Source organism: Oryzias latipes, chromosome 4, assembly GCF_053564925.1.
Source record: "Oryzias latipes strain Hd-rR chromosome 4, Olatipes_Hd-rR_3.1".
In the NCBI taxonomy this organism is placed as follows: Eukaryota; Metazoa; Chordata; class Actinopteri; order Beloniformes; family Adrianichthyidae; genus Oryzias; species Oryzias latipes.
Window position 1 is genome coordinate 17,274,392 of NC_136240.1, and position 15,261 is coordinate 17,289,652.

At 39.6% G+C, this 15,261-nt stretch overlaps 1 protein-coding gene across 3 annotated transcripts; it reads right to left on the reverse strand.

Moving 5' to 3' along the window:
- Positions 1–1,179: 1,179 nt before the first annotated feature.
- rexo1 (REX1, RNA exonuclease 1 homolog) lies at positions 1,180–14,876 on the reverse strand. 3 transcript variants are annotated; one of them, XM_011474060.4, is made up of 16 exons: positions 14,528–14,876; positions 11,258–13,014; positions 11,078–11,179; positions 10,053–10,260; positions 9,826–9,974; positions 9,602–9,739; positions 9,379–9,502; positions 9,009–9,134; positions 6,648–6,788; positions 6,453–6,566; positions 6,270–6,343; positions 5,573–5,683; positions 5,273–5,388; positions 5,044–5,182; positions 3,586–3,706; positions 1,180–2,123 (listed from the first exon to the last, which is right to left on the reverse strand). In XM_011474060.4, exons 1-16 carry the CDS (start codon positions 14,718–14,720, stop codon positions 2,035–2,037), a joined length of 3,702 nt encoding a protein of 1,233 aa, XP_011472362.1. In that variant the 5' UTR covers positions 14,721–14,876; the 3' UTR covers positions 1,180–2,034. The 3 variants fall into 3 exon arrangements, with proteins under 3 accessions (XP_011472362.1, XP_020558079.1, XP_011472361.1); XM_020702420.3 differs by having other exon boundaries at positions 3,586–3,695; positions 9,826–9,980; XM_011474059.3 differs by having other exon boundaries at positions 9,826–9,980.
- Positions 14,877–15,261: the final 385 nt, after the last annotated feature.

Consider the following 15,261-nt stretch of genomic DNA (forward strand, 5'->3'; position numbering starts at 1 on the left):
AGCTCAATGGGCAAACACAAGAAAAGATGGGCCTCTCACAGAAGCATCTCTGTCCCGTTTGCTTTTTGAAATGTACACATCTGCTGAGGAGAGCAGAACTTGCACTCGCTGCACCTGCTGTTAACGAAACTCTGCAGGAGGCAGCTGTCACAGTGTCAGAAACTATTTGTGCTGCAGTAATGGGAGAGGTATTCACTTCTAATGCCGAGCTGAAAGCAGCAACAGAGCAAGGTGCTTGGAGAACAATTCCATCCTGAAATTCAGATGATCAGGTCTTCCTCTGCTGGCTGCCCGTTGTTCTACACATTCGCTCAACAACAACATTACGGTACTTGAAATCACTTTTAAAAACACCAGGAGTGTCAGTGTAACAGAAAAACTGTCTTCGATTACTTCACAAGAAAAGCTAAAACTCTGTAAAGAAAGATTGAATTTCCTCTTTTTACTGTGCTGGTTTCATTTATTTAAATGTTCTTAATTGATCCGATTGGTAAAAGCACACAGACCAGCCTCTTGCAATGCACCTAATAAGATTAATCTACAATCCTTGTTTTAAGGCAAATTTTACTACCAGCTTGTTTTTTTTAGACTTCTACCATCAATTCTTCACAAACTAACTTCTTTTTAAGTCATTTGCCAATTGAATTGACGAGATCTTTCTTATTTTAGTTAATTGATGCCTGTACAAGTGGAGATGCAGGTTAACTTAATTTTTTTGTATTGCTTAATTTTTGGGGAGAACCTGGATTTGACTGATTCTTTAAAATTGTATTAAAAAAAGAATTAAAGACTTGTATGGCGTAAGTTATAAGAATTGTCTTTACAGACAATTTAAACAGCAAAAAAAAATTTTTTTTTAAGAAATACGCTCAGTTTATTGAAAAAGAAAGTGCATTTTAGTTGCAAGACATACAATTTTTCTGACTCTTTTAACTCCCATGCCCCATTTTCATGCAGCTATTGATTACTTTTTTTTACTATGACATTAAAAAAAATTCTTTGATTGTATGAATTGAGATTGATCGGAAAAAATGTTGTTACCTTCAAGTCTGAGTTCGGTATTACCGTACTTTTATGATGTTTGAATGCTTAAAATAAACAAGTGTATTATTATTTTCTTCAATAATGACATTACATTTTTCCAGGAGCAGACAAATATGTAACATAAACAACCAAAACTTTGTCCTTAAACAAATACATTTTAATAGAAAAAGATCAAAAAACAAAAAGTGAGGACATACAAAGGAAATTTTTCACAGAATACTTACTGCATGTTTTCTGCATTTTACTTTCTGTCAGAACCGACATGTTACTCTGTGCAATAACAAATCAGTCCTAACTAAACAACACTGAATGAAATGTTTGCCAATGTCTGCAGGTGTAGATGTTCCTGTAGCTTTATCTCAGGCGGTGATTGAAGCCAAACTTTTAGTGGTGAAGATGGGCAGCCTTATGGAAAAAAATTAATTGGTTTTTAGGAGTACATTAATCGCAATAAATCACAACGAACTGAAAGGTTGTGAGCTATAGAATACCAGGTGTGAGCTATGTGCGTTTACACAGCAACGTTTGACTAAATTAAGTGTAGCTCGGTTTAATTTGACAAGTTACCGAGTTACCAACAAACAAGAATTCTCATTTGGACCCTGTAGAACAGCATCTCTTGTATAGTGCAATAAATACTCAGGATTTGGCCTGTTATACTTTTTAAATAATATAAATCAATGTTTACTTGGTGACATTGACTAAACCTAAGTTTGAGGTTGTTGTTCCATGGATAAGTTGTATTCACTGATACGTTCAAGACACAGAATAAATATGTTTTAGCCAAAATAAATGTAGTTTGTTTTAATGAAAATATGATTAATTTAGGGTTCCTATTGCTTTAAAGGTGCTCTCTTTTGATGCAATGTAACAATCTGTGCTAAACCATTTTAGAAACTGACTAAATATCTCTGAGAGCAACAAGTGCACGGTTTCTGAACCTCTGGAACTCTCAGGAACATCATCCAGATGAGTGCAGAGCAGGAAGGGTCATCTTTTGACCTTTGCATCTTCTTTAATCTTCCAGAACATCAGCTCCATGCAGGCCGAGGCGTCCTCACTGGAGTCATGGCCATCCACTGGAAACACGAGCACAAACGTTCACTTCTTTTACTGCGACTTTGCACAGAAGACTAACAACACACACAACAACTTTACTTCTGCTGCAGTATTGATAGTAAAGAAAGTTATCCTGCTGTTTTATTGTGATCGTCTGTTATTTGGTGTTTCAGGTTATACAGAGCATAAGCACTTTCTGGATTTGAAGTAAATATTTTTTTTAAAGTAATTAAGCAACAGCGACGCCTGCTGGTCCTTTTGGAACAGTACATTTGAAAAAAAGTTAAAGCTGCTGAACGTCTGAAACACAGAAGGTAGAACTCAACCATCTATTAAATTCAAAACTTTTCATTTAAACTAATTTAGTTTGAATTCATTGAATGGATTTTTTTAAAACATAATTAACAATTGACTAGACTTAAGTCCTTTAATCTGGATCTGAGGTGGGCGTATGATTATTTTTTCTTTTTAAGCCTTCAGTTTCCCTTAACTTTTGAGAGTAAAGTTTATCTTCATCCTCCATAAAAATATTTGTACACTAAATTTTGTGCAGGAATCATTAAAATGTAACATAGCCTTGACCAACTTTTAAGGTGCGGCGGATATATACAATAAAAATAAAAACTAGGGTAAATCCACCAAGAAGGCAACTTTATTAGCAGCATCCTCGTAACATAAGACAGCCGGTTCCATAATATTCTGCATTATTATTATGGTACGTGGGAACAATTGTCACAATAAATCCATATCTGGAACAAAGATTCCTGTATTTTGTCTGTTAAATGCAGCTATCTTTTATTTTCAAGTTGAAGGCTCTTCTTCTGTTTCCTCGTTCCAAACATGTTTGTTTTTTGTTAACTTTGCCAGCTCGGGGGTTTCAGCTAAGCAGTTGGCGCAGAGGACGTTTTATCGACAAGTTACTGATTAACTTCACGTGCATCAAGAATAAGTCAGATATGGTGGGGAGTATCCAGTAGTTTTCCAAAATTAAACCTTATTCAGGAAAAATGTAACAATACTGTCATGTTTTTTTTCCTCTGTGGCCTAGTACCAACTGTCCCAAGGAATGATACCGGCCCATGGCCTGGGGGTTCGGGACCACTGCTTTAGGAGATTTAGAATAGAAGAGAAATGGATCTCACAACGAGGAAATAGATTTAAAACTGATTTTACGAGTTAAATTACAGGAAATGTTCTTTCTTTCTCTCTCTTGAACTGGAATTGTGTTGAAGCAAAAAATGTTTTCTGTAAATCTTTTAATGGAGTTTCCTACCGGGAGGTCGTGCTTAAATGTATCAGTATAATTAGGTTTTATTATAGCAATAAACAAAATAGACAGACGTTTGCTTTACTTAAAAAGGCTCCAATACTTAAAGAAAACAAAAGGAAAGAAGGGAAACAAAATCAGAAACTGAATAGAAATCTTCTTGATTTGCAGTTTTTCCTTTTTAAAAACTCTAACAGGTCGTCTGTGTGTCTCACCGTTATCCTGAATGATGCGTTTGAGATGATCAGCCATCAAGTTCTTCAGGGCGCGTTTGTAGGGCAAACCAAGGCGGTGAGGAAACACTACAGAGGTGTCCACGACAGAGCTGTGGATGAGCTGAAGTCAAAGAGGAGGCAGAGTTCCATCAAAAACTTTCCCTCTGTTTTCTTTTTGTATTCAGCAACACAACACCAGAGAGAAAACTAGCTTTCAGTTCTTTTTTATGTGCAGAAAACCTGCAGATGTTTGGAAAACCCAACATGTCAATTCTAGAGGTTTCATATGAATTGAACTGAAATGTATTGGTGAATGCAGCATTTTTCAATTCTTGTTGACTTGTTTTATTAATAAATCAAAGAGCTGTTTAGGAAAATGACTGCATTTCATATATTACCTTACAAAATAATGTCATTGTACCAATAAACTACACCTATATTGGTCTGTAATTTAAAATCTGTGCCTTCAGGTCTGAGTATGACCTGCAATTCCCTAGGCCAGGGGTCTGCGACCTGAGGCCCCAGAACCACATGTGGCTCTTTTATTATTGTGGCCCTCTGGTTGAAGAAAAGAAAACATTTTTAATTTAAGTAACTGTAAAGTAAAGAAAAATGGAAAGTAATAGATTACTTTGTGCGGCTTCTGACCACAGCAGCCATAATGCTCCAACAAGCCATCAAGCAGTTAAACTTTGCAGTTTAACAAAGTTGGACAAAAATATGTTGACAGATTTTTTTTTAGTAACATTTGCCACAGAAGGTCAGTTAGAACAACCAGAATTCACACTTCCCGAATTCTAAGACGGATTTTCTATTTTTGAACAAATTTGCGGTTTTTAAGAGAACCTTCTGTTTCACAAAATACGGCAAGGATCACTTAACCCTTGTGCTATCTTAGATGACCCCACCCTTACATTTACGTGTTCTCCCTACCATGACCAATGTGGAAAAATTTCATGTAATCCATGGACACCAGTGAGGTTCACTAATCATTGAAGAAAAAAGGTTCAGAGCACTGTCTAGTGGGTCTAGATGACCCAACTCCCAATGGTAAAGTGCCTAGGATAGCACAAGGGTTACTTAGCTCTGATTTATTTTAGTAGGTTAGATTTACAAATTTCTGACTAAGATGCACCACAAACGGTAAAATAAACTGTTTTTCTTTTATCATTAATCACTGCTGACGTTACACTACCTACTACTACATTTGCTGCATTGGGGTGATCCTGTGACAGGGTTTCTTTTATTTTGAAAGAAAGTCATTTAAAAATCTATCTAAAGTTATAAACTATTTCATATTTTGAAACGGTACTTTCTCATTATGTTTATTTTCTGTATGCAAAATAAAGTTAATTTATCATAATAATAATAATAGTGACATAAATAAAAACCAGTATCTTATTTTTCTGAAGGGTAAAGTAAGACTTTGCAGCTCCTGCTGGATTGTTGTCAGGTCACCTTCAGAGCGAGGAGGTCACTCTCCAGACTGTGTCCGATGAGGATGGACTCTGAGCTGAACATACAGAGCAGAACGGCCTGAACATCTCTCAGCGTGATGGTGGTGTTCTCCAAGTCTTCCTCTGTCACTCCTGAAAACCTGTAAGCCAGATGCAAATGCCTCATCTGCAACCGCTGCAAGGACTCTCATTCAAGTCACAGAAAAATCCAAATGTGACTGAAGTCTTACCGTGTGTTGTAGTCGACCACTTTGCTGTCTGGTTTAACAAACGTATCGTAGACGACTTTCAGCTCAGAGTCGATGACCGTCACCCTGGTCAGCTCCAGACCCTGTTTGGTATAACACTGTTTCCAGAGAAAGGCAAAAAATATCAAAGTTTAGGAGCTGCTGTGTACGAAGAGTTAAGAGATTCAGTATTTTTGAACGTGTAGTACCAGTCAAATGTTTGCAGACAGGGAGGAACCCAGTACTGTTTTACATGAGACAGATTTTAAATGCAATTTATTCCTTTTTTTTTGTCTGACTCACCATCTCGCAGTCCAAAGCGAACACCCCTCCATTTTTTTCTGGTGATAGCGATTTGCTGAACGTTGACACAAAGCCATCCAGCGACTCTTTACGCGCATCCTGAACATGTTGCTGCAACAACAGATAGGCATTGACTGTTGGCTTGGAGTGAGCCCGCCCACACTTCCTGTCATCCGTCTGTTTACACGCCCTCCTGCTAGCTTAAAATCCCTCACACCCTCAACCTGACATTACCAGTGCAACAGATATGGCGAGCAATATTTGAACTGTCCAGCAATGCAGTTTTGAGCCAGATGCCAGTTCAGACGCGGAAAACGAAGATGTAAATGGATCTATTTGTCTGTAGGCTGCTGCATCAGAATGGAGTGGAGCAGAGAGCCTGTGGCTCACCCTACTACAATGGGTGAGCCACTACTACAAACAGCATTTCTGCTCCTGATTTACAACAATTTGAATAAGCTTCATTTTCTTCATATATGTCCTCCATAATGAGAGAAATGGGTTTATAAACACAAGTGACAACTAAAACAGAAACGCTTGCATTTTTTGTGTTGGCAAAATAGGTTGTATATAATGTGGATTCACTTTAGTTTGAAAACACAGCTCAAAGTCCAGCTGCTGTTTGAATCATGATCTTGTTTCGATATCAACTTCTACTTTATAGGTTTGAAAGAAAATACAACCCGTTGGTGGATACCTTGCCAATCTGACATCCTGCCGCTCCCACAGTTGCAGTGCAGCAGCTGTAGCTCGTCTCCCAGCCTCCAGAGACTGAAGGAGAGCGAGAGACGATGGATAGAAAAAGGTCAGAATGAGGCAGGACTTTATGAAAGTCCCATATATATATTGATAACAGAGCTTTCTTTTCTCAAACATCCACCTTTCTGTCTGCGTAAACGTCCCCAGTGATAGCTGCACTCCTCTCTCCTCACACAGCTACCGTTCACGTTGACCTTATATTCTGCACCACAGCGGCAGCAAATCTTGGTGAATGCTAAAAAGTAAATCACTCGAGTTATTCTGCAGAGAAACTCCTGCTGAGTTTGCATCACGGTTGACACATGTAGAAACTCACGGTCTACAACGGCCTTTTTCTCTGGGAGGTTGTAAAGGACGGCCCTGCCTGGAGCCTCCGGGTTTGCTCTGGGATAGCCGTGCTCCTGAAGCTGCTCCTCCGTCAGCAGGTACGCCTTCAGCTTCCTGTACAGAGTAGCTCCTGAGGACAGACGGAAACGTCCACAGGTTGCTCTGTTATTTAGTGACACAGCTATGGAAAAAAATGCCTTTAAAGGCTGACATGCACTTCTGAGATCAAATTAATAAACTCTAAGCATCTAAAGTCCCACTCCGATGTTCTTTTGATCTATTTACATTTCCGTTTTCTATATACATGTCCTCCATCCCCAGAAAAATGTCACAGGAACATGTTAAAAACACCAAAAACAGGATTTTCGTGGCAGTGGGTCTTTAAAAAAGTTCTTCTTGAAACGTCAATACTTACTTTTCTAAATACAATGGGGCAAAAAAAAAGTATTTAGTCAGCCACCAATTGTGCAAGTTCTCCCACTTAAAATATGAATGAAGCCTGTAATTTCTGTCATAGGCATACTTTACCTATGAAAGATAAAATGAAAAATAAAAATACAGAAAATCACACTCTGTGATTTTTAAAGAATTTATTTGCAAATTATGGTGGAAAATAAGTATTTGGTCACCAACAAACAAGCAATATTTCTGGCTCTCACAGACATGTAACTTCTGCTGTAAGAGAATCCTCTCTGAACTGGTTATCTATATAAAAGACACCTGTCCACAACCTCTAACAGTCACACTTCAAACTCCACTATGGCCAGGACCAAAGAGCTGTCCAAGGACACCAGAGACCAAATTGTTGACCTGCACCAGGCTGGGAAGACTGAATCTGCAATAGGTAAGAAGCTTGATGTGAACTGTGGGAGCAATTATTAGGAAATGGAGGACATACAAGATCACTGATAATCTCCCGCCATCTGGGGCTCTCCACAAGATCTCACACCGTGGGGTCAAAATGATCACAAGAACGGTGAGCAAAACTCCCAGAACCACACGGTGGGATCTAGTGACTGACCTGCAGAGAGCTGGGACCAAAGTAACAAAGGCTACCATCAGTAACACACTTTTTGGTAAGAACTCTACTGGTCGTGTTTGGAGGAGAAAGAATGCAGAGTTACATCCAAAGAACACCATACCTACTGTAAAGCATGGTGGTGGAAACATCATGCTTTGGGGCCGTTTTTTAGAAAAGGGACCAGGACAACTGGTCCGTGTAAAGGAAAGAATGAATGTATCGTCAGATTTTAAGAAAAAACCTCCTTCCATCGACAAGGGCATTGAAGATGAAACGTGTCTTTCAGCATTACAACGATCCCAAACACACTGTCTGGGTGACGAAGGAGGGGCTTTGTAAGGTATTTCAAGGTCCTGGAGAGGCCTAGCCAGTCTCCAGATCTCAACCTCATAGAAATCTTTGGAGTGATTGGAGGTCTATGTTGCCCAGCGACAGCTCCAAAACATCACTGCTCTAGAGGAGATCTGCATGGAAGAATGGGCCAGAATACCAGCAACAGTTTGCGAAAATCTTGTGAAAACTTACAGAAAATGTTTGACTCATCACCAACAAAGGGTATATCAAATACTTATTTTCCACCATAATATAAAAATAAATTCTTTACAAACCAGACAATGGGATTTTCTGGATTTCTTTTGTTATTCATTTGTTTCTTGTAGTTTAGGTATACCTAGAATGGAAATTACAGGCCTCTCTCACCTTTTTAAGTGGGAGAACTTGCACATTTAGTGGCTGACTAAATACTTTCTTTGCCCCACTGTATAAATTCAATTCAGTTTTATTTATATAACCCAATGTTACTGCACAATTGTCTCAACAGGCTTCACTAATTGTACAAAACATAAAATCAGTTATAAAGTACAAAAGCTGATTGCTAAACAGAGTTAAACTGGGCAAAGCTAAACCTTAGACCCTTCTTCTCGTTAAGGAAAAACTCAAAAAAAGGCTAATCCTTCTGGTAAAGCTGAAGTCTGAAAACCGGAGCATGTTCATGTTGTCAGATGTTTGGTTATGTGGCAGGTAAACAGGAGGCTGTCTCACGGCTACAGCCTGGACAGTTAATCGTTTCATAAGGACAGCCTCAGAAGAGTTAAAACACAAATTAATGTTTTATTTGACACAAAGGTTCTTTTTTCTATTTTTTTTTAGATGTTCCTGTAGGTATAATCTGATTTTTTCTTTTATAATTATCATCAAGAGACAAATGGTAAAACCCAATGAAAGAGGTGGTGCTGTTTAAAGACATTGTCAGAAATAAATACATGAAACCTATCATGTCCTTGTGAATAAAAAGCATGTCAGAAATAAAAGAACTTGTTTTGTTTTTACCGGTAAGTTTCTCCTCCTGCTGTTTACCCGACCTGTTGACAGTGAAGCTGGTTGTGGCTGCCAGCCGGCCTCCCAGAACCTCCTCATGGGACTGTGCTCTCCTTTTAGCTCCCAACCCAGACACCTCTGTGGAAAACAGAAACATGAACACGACCGTCACATTTCTCTCGAATGGAAGAAAAAAATTACATTTTACTGCAGAACGAATCGTCAATATTATAACATAATGCAATATTGAGCTTTGATGAACATTTTGTCTGTATTTAACAAACTGGTGGATTTTTTAATTCCCATACAAGCAGCTTTTCCCTTTTAATTATGAATTTAAAAAAATGATGTTTCTAGTCATGAACCAAGAGAGATTTCCTACTGGAGGCAGATGTTGGGCCACAGCTGCTTTTGCCCCGAAGCTTTTTCAGCGTGTTGACGGCCACGTTAAGGTAGATGTTCTTACTGCTGCTGCGCTCATACACCACCTTCTCCTCATCCAGGGCCTAGAACGGAAATGTATGTGGCTGTAAAAATGTAAGACAAGAGACATATCTAACATAAAGTCAGGCAGCAGCTGCTGAGAGTCTCGCCATTCGTCATACTATCTGAAAGGCGTCCTCCTCTGATGAGCAAAACTTGATGCATTCATCTATGAAAGCATTGAGGTAGCGCTGGCGTATGTTGGTGGGAACTTTGGCACCAAATTCAGAGGGAATCACGGGTCGCTTCAATGAAGAGCTCTGAAAAAAATGGCAGGGAACACATTTTTCAGACTAGAGTCCATCTACAAGTTCTAGTTTTATTCTAGGGGAGCCTAACAGGATACCTTCATGGTGGGTGTGTGCGCCACCCTCTTATGCGTGGCTGTAGAGGAGGTCTTGGACAGAATCCCAGCAGTGGTTTGGGTCTTGACACCCTGCAGGGTCTGACTGGGAGATAATACTCGACTGGCAGTTGCTTTAACATCTGCAGGTCCTGCTCCTTCAAAAGGAAAAACACAAGACTCAAGTATAGAAATTCCTAAGTTTACTTCAAGTGAAGCAAGATTCTCACTTGTCTTAGGCGATGAAGGGTTGGGACGGTGGGCGATTCTTTTCTTCTCTCCAGAAAAGCCGATGCTGGAGCTTTGCGCGGCGGCGGCTTTGACAGAAGCGGAGAGCTGAGCGGCTTGTTGTTGTGCTATCTGCATTCGCTGGAAGCACGCCTCCTGGGGTGTTGGTCTTTTATACGAGCGGATCGCTGTCTTTGCAGGTGGATCAACCTAGACAGCGAGAGTGAGACGTTTAAAATGATAGATTACATGAATAAAAAGAAGGATGTTAAACTGATAGGTTAGTTATTCTGACCATCATATGGATGTTGAGCAACTTCCCTTTTTTTTAGATGTAACTCCTGAACAAATTAAGTGGTGTAGTCTTTCTGTTTAACGTCATGTATTCTGCTAAAAAGTCTTAACTAAAGTCACTTTAAAAACCCACAAATTGGTGTTGAATCCACACAAAGTAAAAAGTGAAAATTCATTATGTTTCGAGAGAATGCGAAGAAACACAGCTGATGTGCTCAGACCCACGCACACTTTCTGAGAATTACCCATAAAAATTCCACGCAGCTGACTGATCAAAACTAAAGGTTTCTGTTAACAACATTAACAATCAGCTCAGCTTAACTGGAAAGCCCCTTAGGCTCCGATCACATCGTGTTGTGACTTGTTACTTCCTGGTGCTACTTCCTAAAGTCCCACAGTGTCTGGAAGTGAAGAGTAAAAGTAGGCGGTGAGGCCGCTCTCAACCATCTCACTTCCTGTGGTTGACTCTACAGTTAAAAGTATGAGAAAAATGTCTATTTCACGTATGCAGGCAATGCCTCAGCATTCTCCAGGCTCTTTAGAATACTTTTAGAAACAATTATACACCAAAACATTTTAAAATAAATAAAAACAAATCTCTGGTTTTCTGGTCTTTCTTAGACGTTGTGCCCAATCTTAAATCAGTTAAATAGGATGCAAAAAGCTTGTCAAACATCTACTGTGGATTAATAGCAGAATATTTTTAGGATAATTCATAGCATGAGGCTCTTACGTTTCCTTTGGCAGCTAAATGGGACACCCTCTTCTTCTGGCCGGGAAGGAGAGTTGCTAAAGTGCAATCTGTGCTTTTATCCTCCTCTGAATCCCTGGAAGGCTGAAAGGTCACATTGTTGAAAAACCTTGACAATAAATAACCAAGTAAAATAGTTTTCCAAAAAGGGGCTATTAGTACCTGCTTTGCTTGCCTTCCCTTGTCTTCCCTCTTCACATCTTTAGATTCATTAAAGATCCTCAAGCACTCCTCCATGGGATCAGAGTCCAAATCCAGATCATCTTGGAAGTAGGAAAGGTCGATGCTGTCGGCCTCTTCCTCCTTGCATTCTTCATTGTGATCACTCTCATTGTCAGAGGAGGATTGAGTCCACTCGGAGACTTTCCTCTTGTTGAGACGGACTCTTTTTAACGCATCGGCTGACTTCCGTACCAGGATTTCCTCGGACTCATCCCCGGAATCCACCAGAATCGGTTCCGCCTCTTCTGGACTCTCGTCTCCAAACAGATCTGCGTGGCTCAGACTCAGATTCTGCTTTTTGACTTCCAGTCTTTTTTCATGTGATAAAGTGAGGCTTCGCTTCATTTTGTCATTGCTGACAGATGAAATCCCTTTGCTGCTGCTGGAACTGCTTTTACTGGTTTTCTTTGTATCTTTGACTCTTTTAATGCTGCTAAGTTTACCGTTTTTCTGTTGGCTGTCCTTTTGCCTGCTGTGTTCTTTTTCTCTCTCTGAGGTCTTCAGTTTTTTGCTTTCTCTTGCATCTTTGTGGTCTTTGCTTGCATCTCTTTTAAGCTTTTCCACAGTCCTGACCTTCCCGTCATTTTTCTTTTCATCTCTGCCTTCTCTCTGAACTTTATCTGATCTTTTATCCTTTGACGTGCTCTTCCCGAAGTCCTTTTTTCCGTGACTCTTGTTTTGATTCTTTAAGCCCTTCGCTGAGCCACTGTCTTTACTACTGCTGCCAAAACTCCTGCTGGCTGATTTGTTTATGTCTTTTTCAAGTCTATGCACTTTCTCAGGCTTTTTGTCTTGCCTGCTTCCATCAGCCACCTTCTTCTTCTCCAGATGGTTTTTGGTTTTGTCCCATCCCTGAATGTCAGAGTCGAGGGTCCGTTCATCTGTCTTGCCCTGCACCTGAACACCTTCAGGCATGTCTTTTCCAAAAGTGATGCATTTTCTTTGCTGCAGATTGCTGAGTGAGGTGGGTCTGTATTCTGTTCCTGAGCTCTCCCCATCAGAGTCAGAGATAGTATACTTGTTTGCATTGATGCTGGGCTGACACTGCTTTTTCCCGTCAATAAAATACCCCTCATCCAGCAAATCTGTTCCTGGGAGTTTAAATGTCTTGCCACAGCTGGTACTAACAAGCTGCGTGACGGAATCCCTCTTGCTTTTGACTGCGATTCCGGCTGAGTAGTTAGACAGCGGGTCGTACTCCATGTCTGTAGACGGTCTAGAGCTGTCGACAGTGTATTTACACTTAGAAGAAGGTGTACTGTTTGCATACTTTGGACTTGGGGGAGAAGAAGGGATTTGTGCTGGAGGCTTTTTTAAAGAAGTGGGAACATATTCCATTGAGTTACTGTTGACCACCGGACTGTCTGAATCCAAGGTGTACTTGCTGCAACCAGGAGTGGGCTTGAATCCCTCTGAGGAGATCTGATAACTCCCGGGATCGTAAGCCAAGTGTGAGCCTGCCGCTTTCCTTTTTGCAGCATTGGATCTGGATGGGCCAGCTCCCTTGTTGGGATTGTACGGTTCATCCTCAATCTGAAAGAGTTTCCTCTTCTCTCTCTCCACCTGGCTGCGGACCTCCTCGATGGCTCGGTTAACCATCTCCAAGGCGCCGGTGATGTCACCTGATTCAGCATCCTCGCCATTCTCCTGCTGCTGCGGTCTGCTTACTTCTGGGTTGAAGGGATCGTATCCTTGTTCTGCAGGAAAAGGATGCAAGAAAAATGTTTATTTTTGAATGCAGCCACCGACTACAAACATCCATTGAATTATCTCCTTATGGATCTCTTTGCCACAACAAATATATAGTATTGTTATATTGGTGTTTCTATAAAAATATATTATTGTTTATGACAGGCCTGACATCCCACTAAATTCCCAATTAATATAAAAAAGCCTCAAATAAAGACTCATAACTGACAAAAGTCAGAAATGCATATACTTAAAATTTATCAGGCAAAAGAAAAATGACTTAAGAGTTATAAATAAAACAAGAAAGGGGAAAAAAGAATGGAAGTTTTCACATAAGTTCAACAGTAAGTCATGACGGTGATTTAAGAAAACTCTGGAACGAATTATATGGCATGTAAACAACCTAATCCAAACAAAGGTTTAGCATTTACAAATAAAGTTACTAATGTGTGTAAAGTATTTCTGAAATACTGTCATAATAAAAACCTTCTTTTATAAGAAACCAGCACACCTGCATAGAAAACAATCCAACAGAGTAGCACATACAACCACACAGAAACGTGATATAAAGATGAGACATGATGGTTATGTTGAAACACTGTGTGAGTGACAACTTTGTGAACAAATACACAAAGATGAAGGAGTTAAATTAATACGAAATGTTCACTCTGAGCTGAACTCAAAACTGTTTTCACGATCACAGCCACAGCGCAAAAATGACAGAATGATGATGTCTGTCCTCTAAATGTCAGCAGTCATTCAGATGTAATCACTGGTTCTAAGAACAGGGGTTAAAAATATACAAATCCACTTTACTTCAAAAGAAAATCTTAAAATCTTTTTTTTTATTAATTGCACAATTTAATTGTCTGTATTCAGGCAAGAGTTTTACTTTTATTCTAAATCAAGAAACTGAAAATGTTGGCCTAGAAAAGAAGGTGGCATTTATCCTGACAGTTCAAGGGGAATATTTTGCATTGCTGAATTTTTTAAGAAATGAGGCACCGATGCTTTAGTTTACCTTTCTTGTATCTTTTGTTTCATTGCTGTTTATCCATTTTACAATTCTTACTTCATGTTTTGTTGCTACTTAGACCTTTTGTGTTTCTGTTTTTTAGTTTGCTTTTTTTTTCTTTTTTTTTTGTTGGCGTTCCAAAATATTAAATCCGTTTGTCACAGATTAAGAGCCAATAATCAACTAAATCTGGAGGGGTAGAACAACTCAATTTTGCCCAAACCAAATGTTCTTAGCAAAAGGTTATTGATACTAAACAAACATCAAACTTTCAGTGCCTTTCTGCAAATCAAAATAAAACAAACTCAAAATATGCGGCTTGCCACTTGATTTGTCTTTGTACAGCAAAGCACTGCATAGTGTTGTGCCAGGATAAAGTGCGTTTCTGAGCATAATTAGGATTTCCATTATTCACGTGGTGTTGGTTCTAATTTTGCAGCGGTCCAACAATGTCTAACTGTTAGCACAAACTTGTCGAATGAATTGTGTATTTGACAAATGGGCACCTTTTTGTCCGAAGTGACGGTTTCTTTGCTTTTTAACATCGGCCAATGCTCCATAGGACGTCCGTCTTTGCTGCTGTCTGTGCCTGAAGTGACAGTACGGTCTGTTACACCCACTGAAGCCGCTCCTGCCATCGCTGTTTTCCGTGTAAAACGGGCAGTCAATCCCTTGGAAAAAGCCGGTGGACCTTAACATTATCTCGGGGTATTCTTCTCATTCCTGCACTGACATGCCCGGCCTTTAATTTCGTGGTGGTTGTTAAATGCCGAGCAACTCTTCAAGGAACAACAGAACAATAACAATGCCCCTAAGGCGCCATGTTGGACAAGTTGGAGAACTCTGATCTCGCGAGAAGTCCCAATTCCCGCATTTGGTGATGTCAATCTGCTACTTCACTATCGCCCAATAGTAAAACTTTGTTACTACAAATAAGGTTAATGACAAATTCCCGACCCCGTAGACTAAGGTTAGTTGACACTGATCAAACTTGCACACCCAGAGAAGTTAGACCAAACTATTTTTTATTATAACTTTCCTGCCTCAAAAAGGAAATAAAGATAAGCATGCTATATTTGCCAAACACTTTCACACCCAAGTGATTAAAGAAGATAGTATTGTTTATTTTAATCAATAAATGGAGACAGACACGTCTTGAGAGCTTTTATTTTAAAATCACTTGTTCTCTGTCCACATCCTGTAAAATACAGCTGGAGAGGAAGTTTTTGTGGCTTTATTA

What these genes read in the sequence shown, in the direction of transcription:
- rexo1 (XM_011474059.3), bottom strand. Translation starts at nt 14,720, where the DNA reads ATGTTAAGGTCCACCGGCTTTTTCCAAGGGATTGACTGCCCGTTTTAC. An exon ending in AGGAGGACGCCTTTCAGATA is followed by an intron (nt 9,503 to 9,601) that starts GTATGACGAATG and finishes TTTCCGTTCTAG; the next exon opens with GCCCTGGATGAGGAGAAGGT. An exon ending in CAGGATGTCAGATTGGCAAG is followed by an intron (nt 5,684 to 6,269) that starts GTATCCACCAAC and finishes CTGTTGTTGCAG; the next exon opens with CAACATGTTCAGGATGCGCG.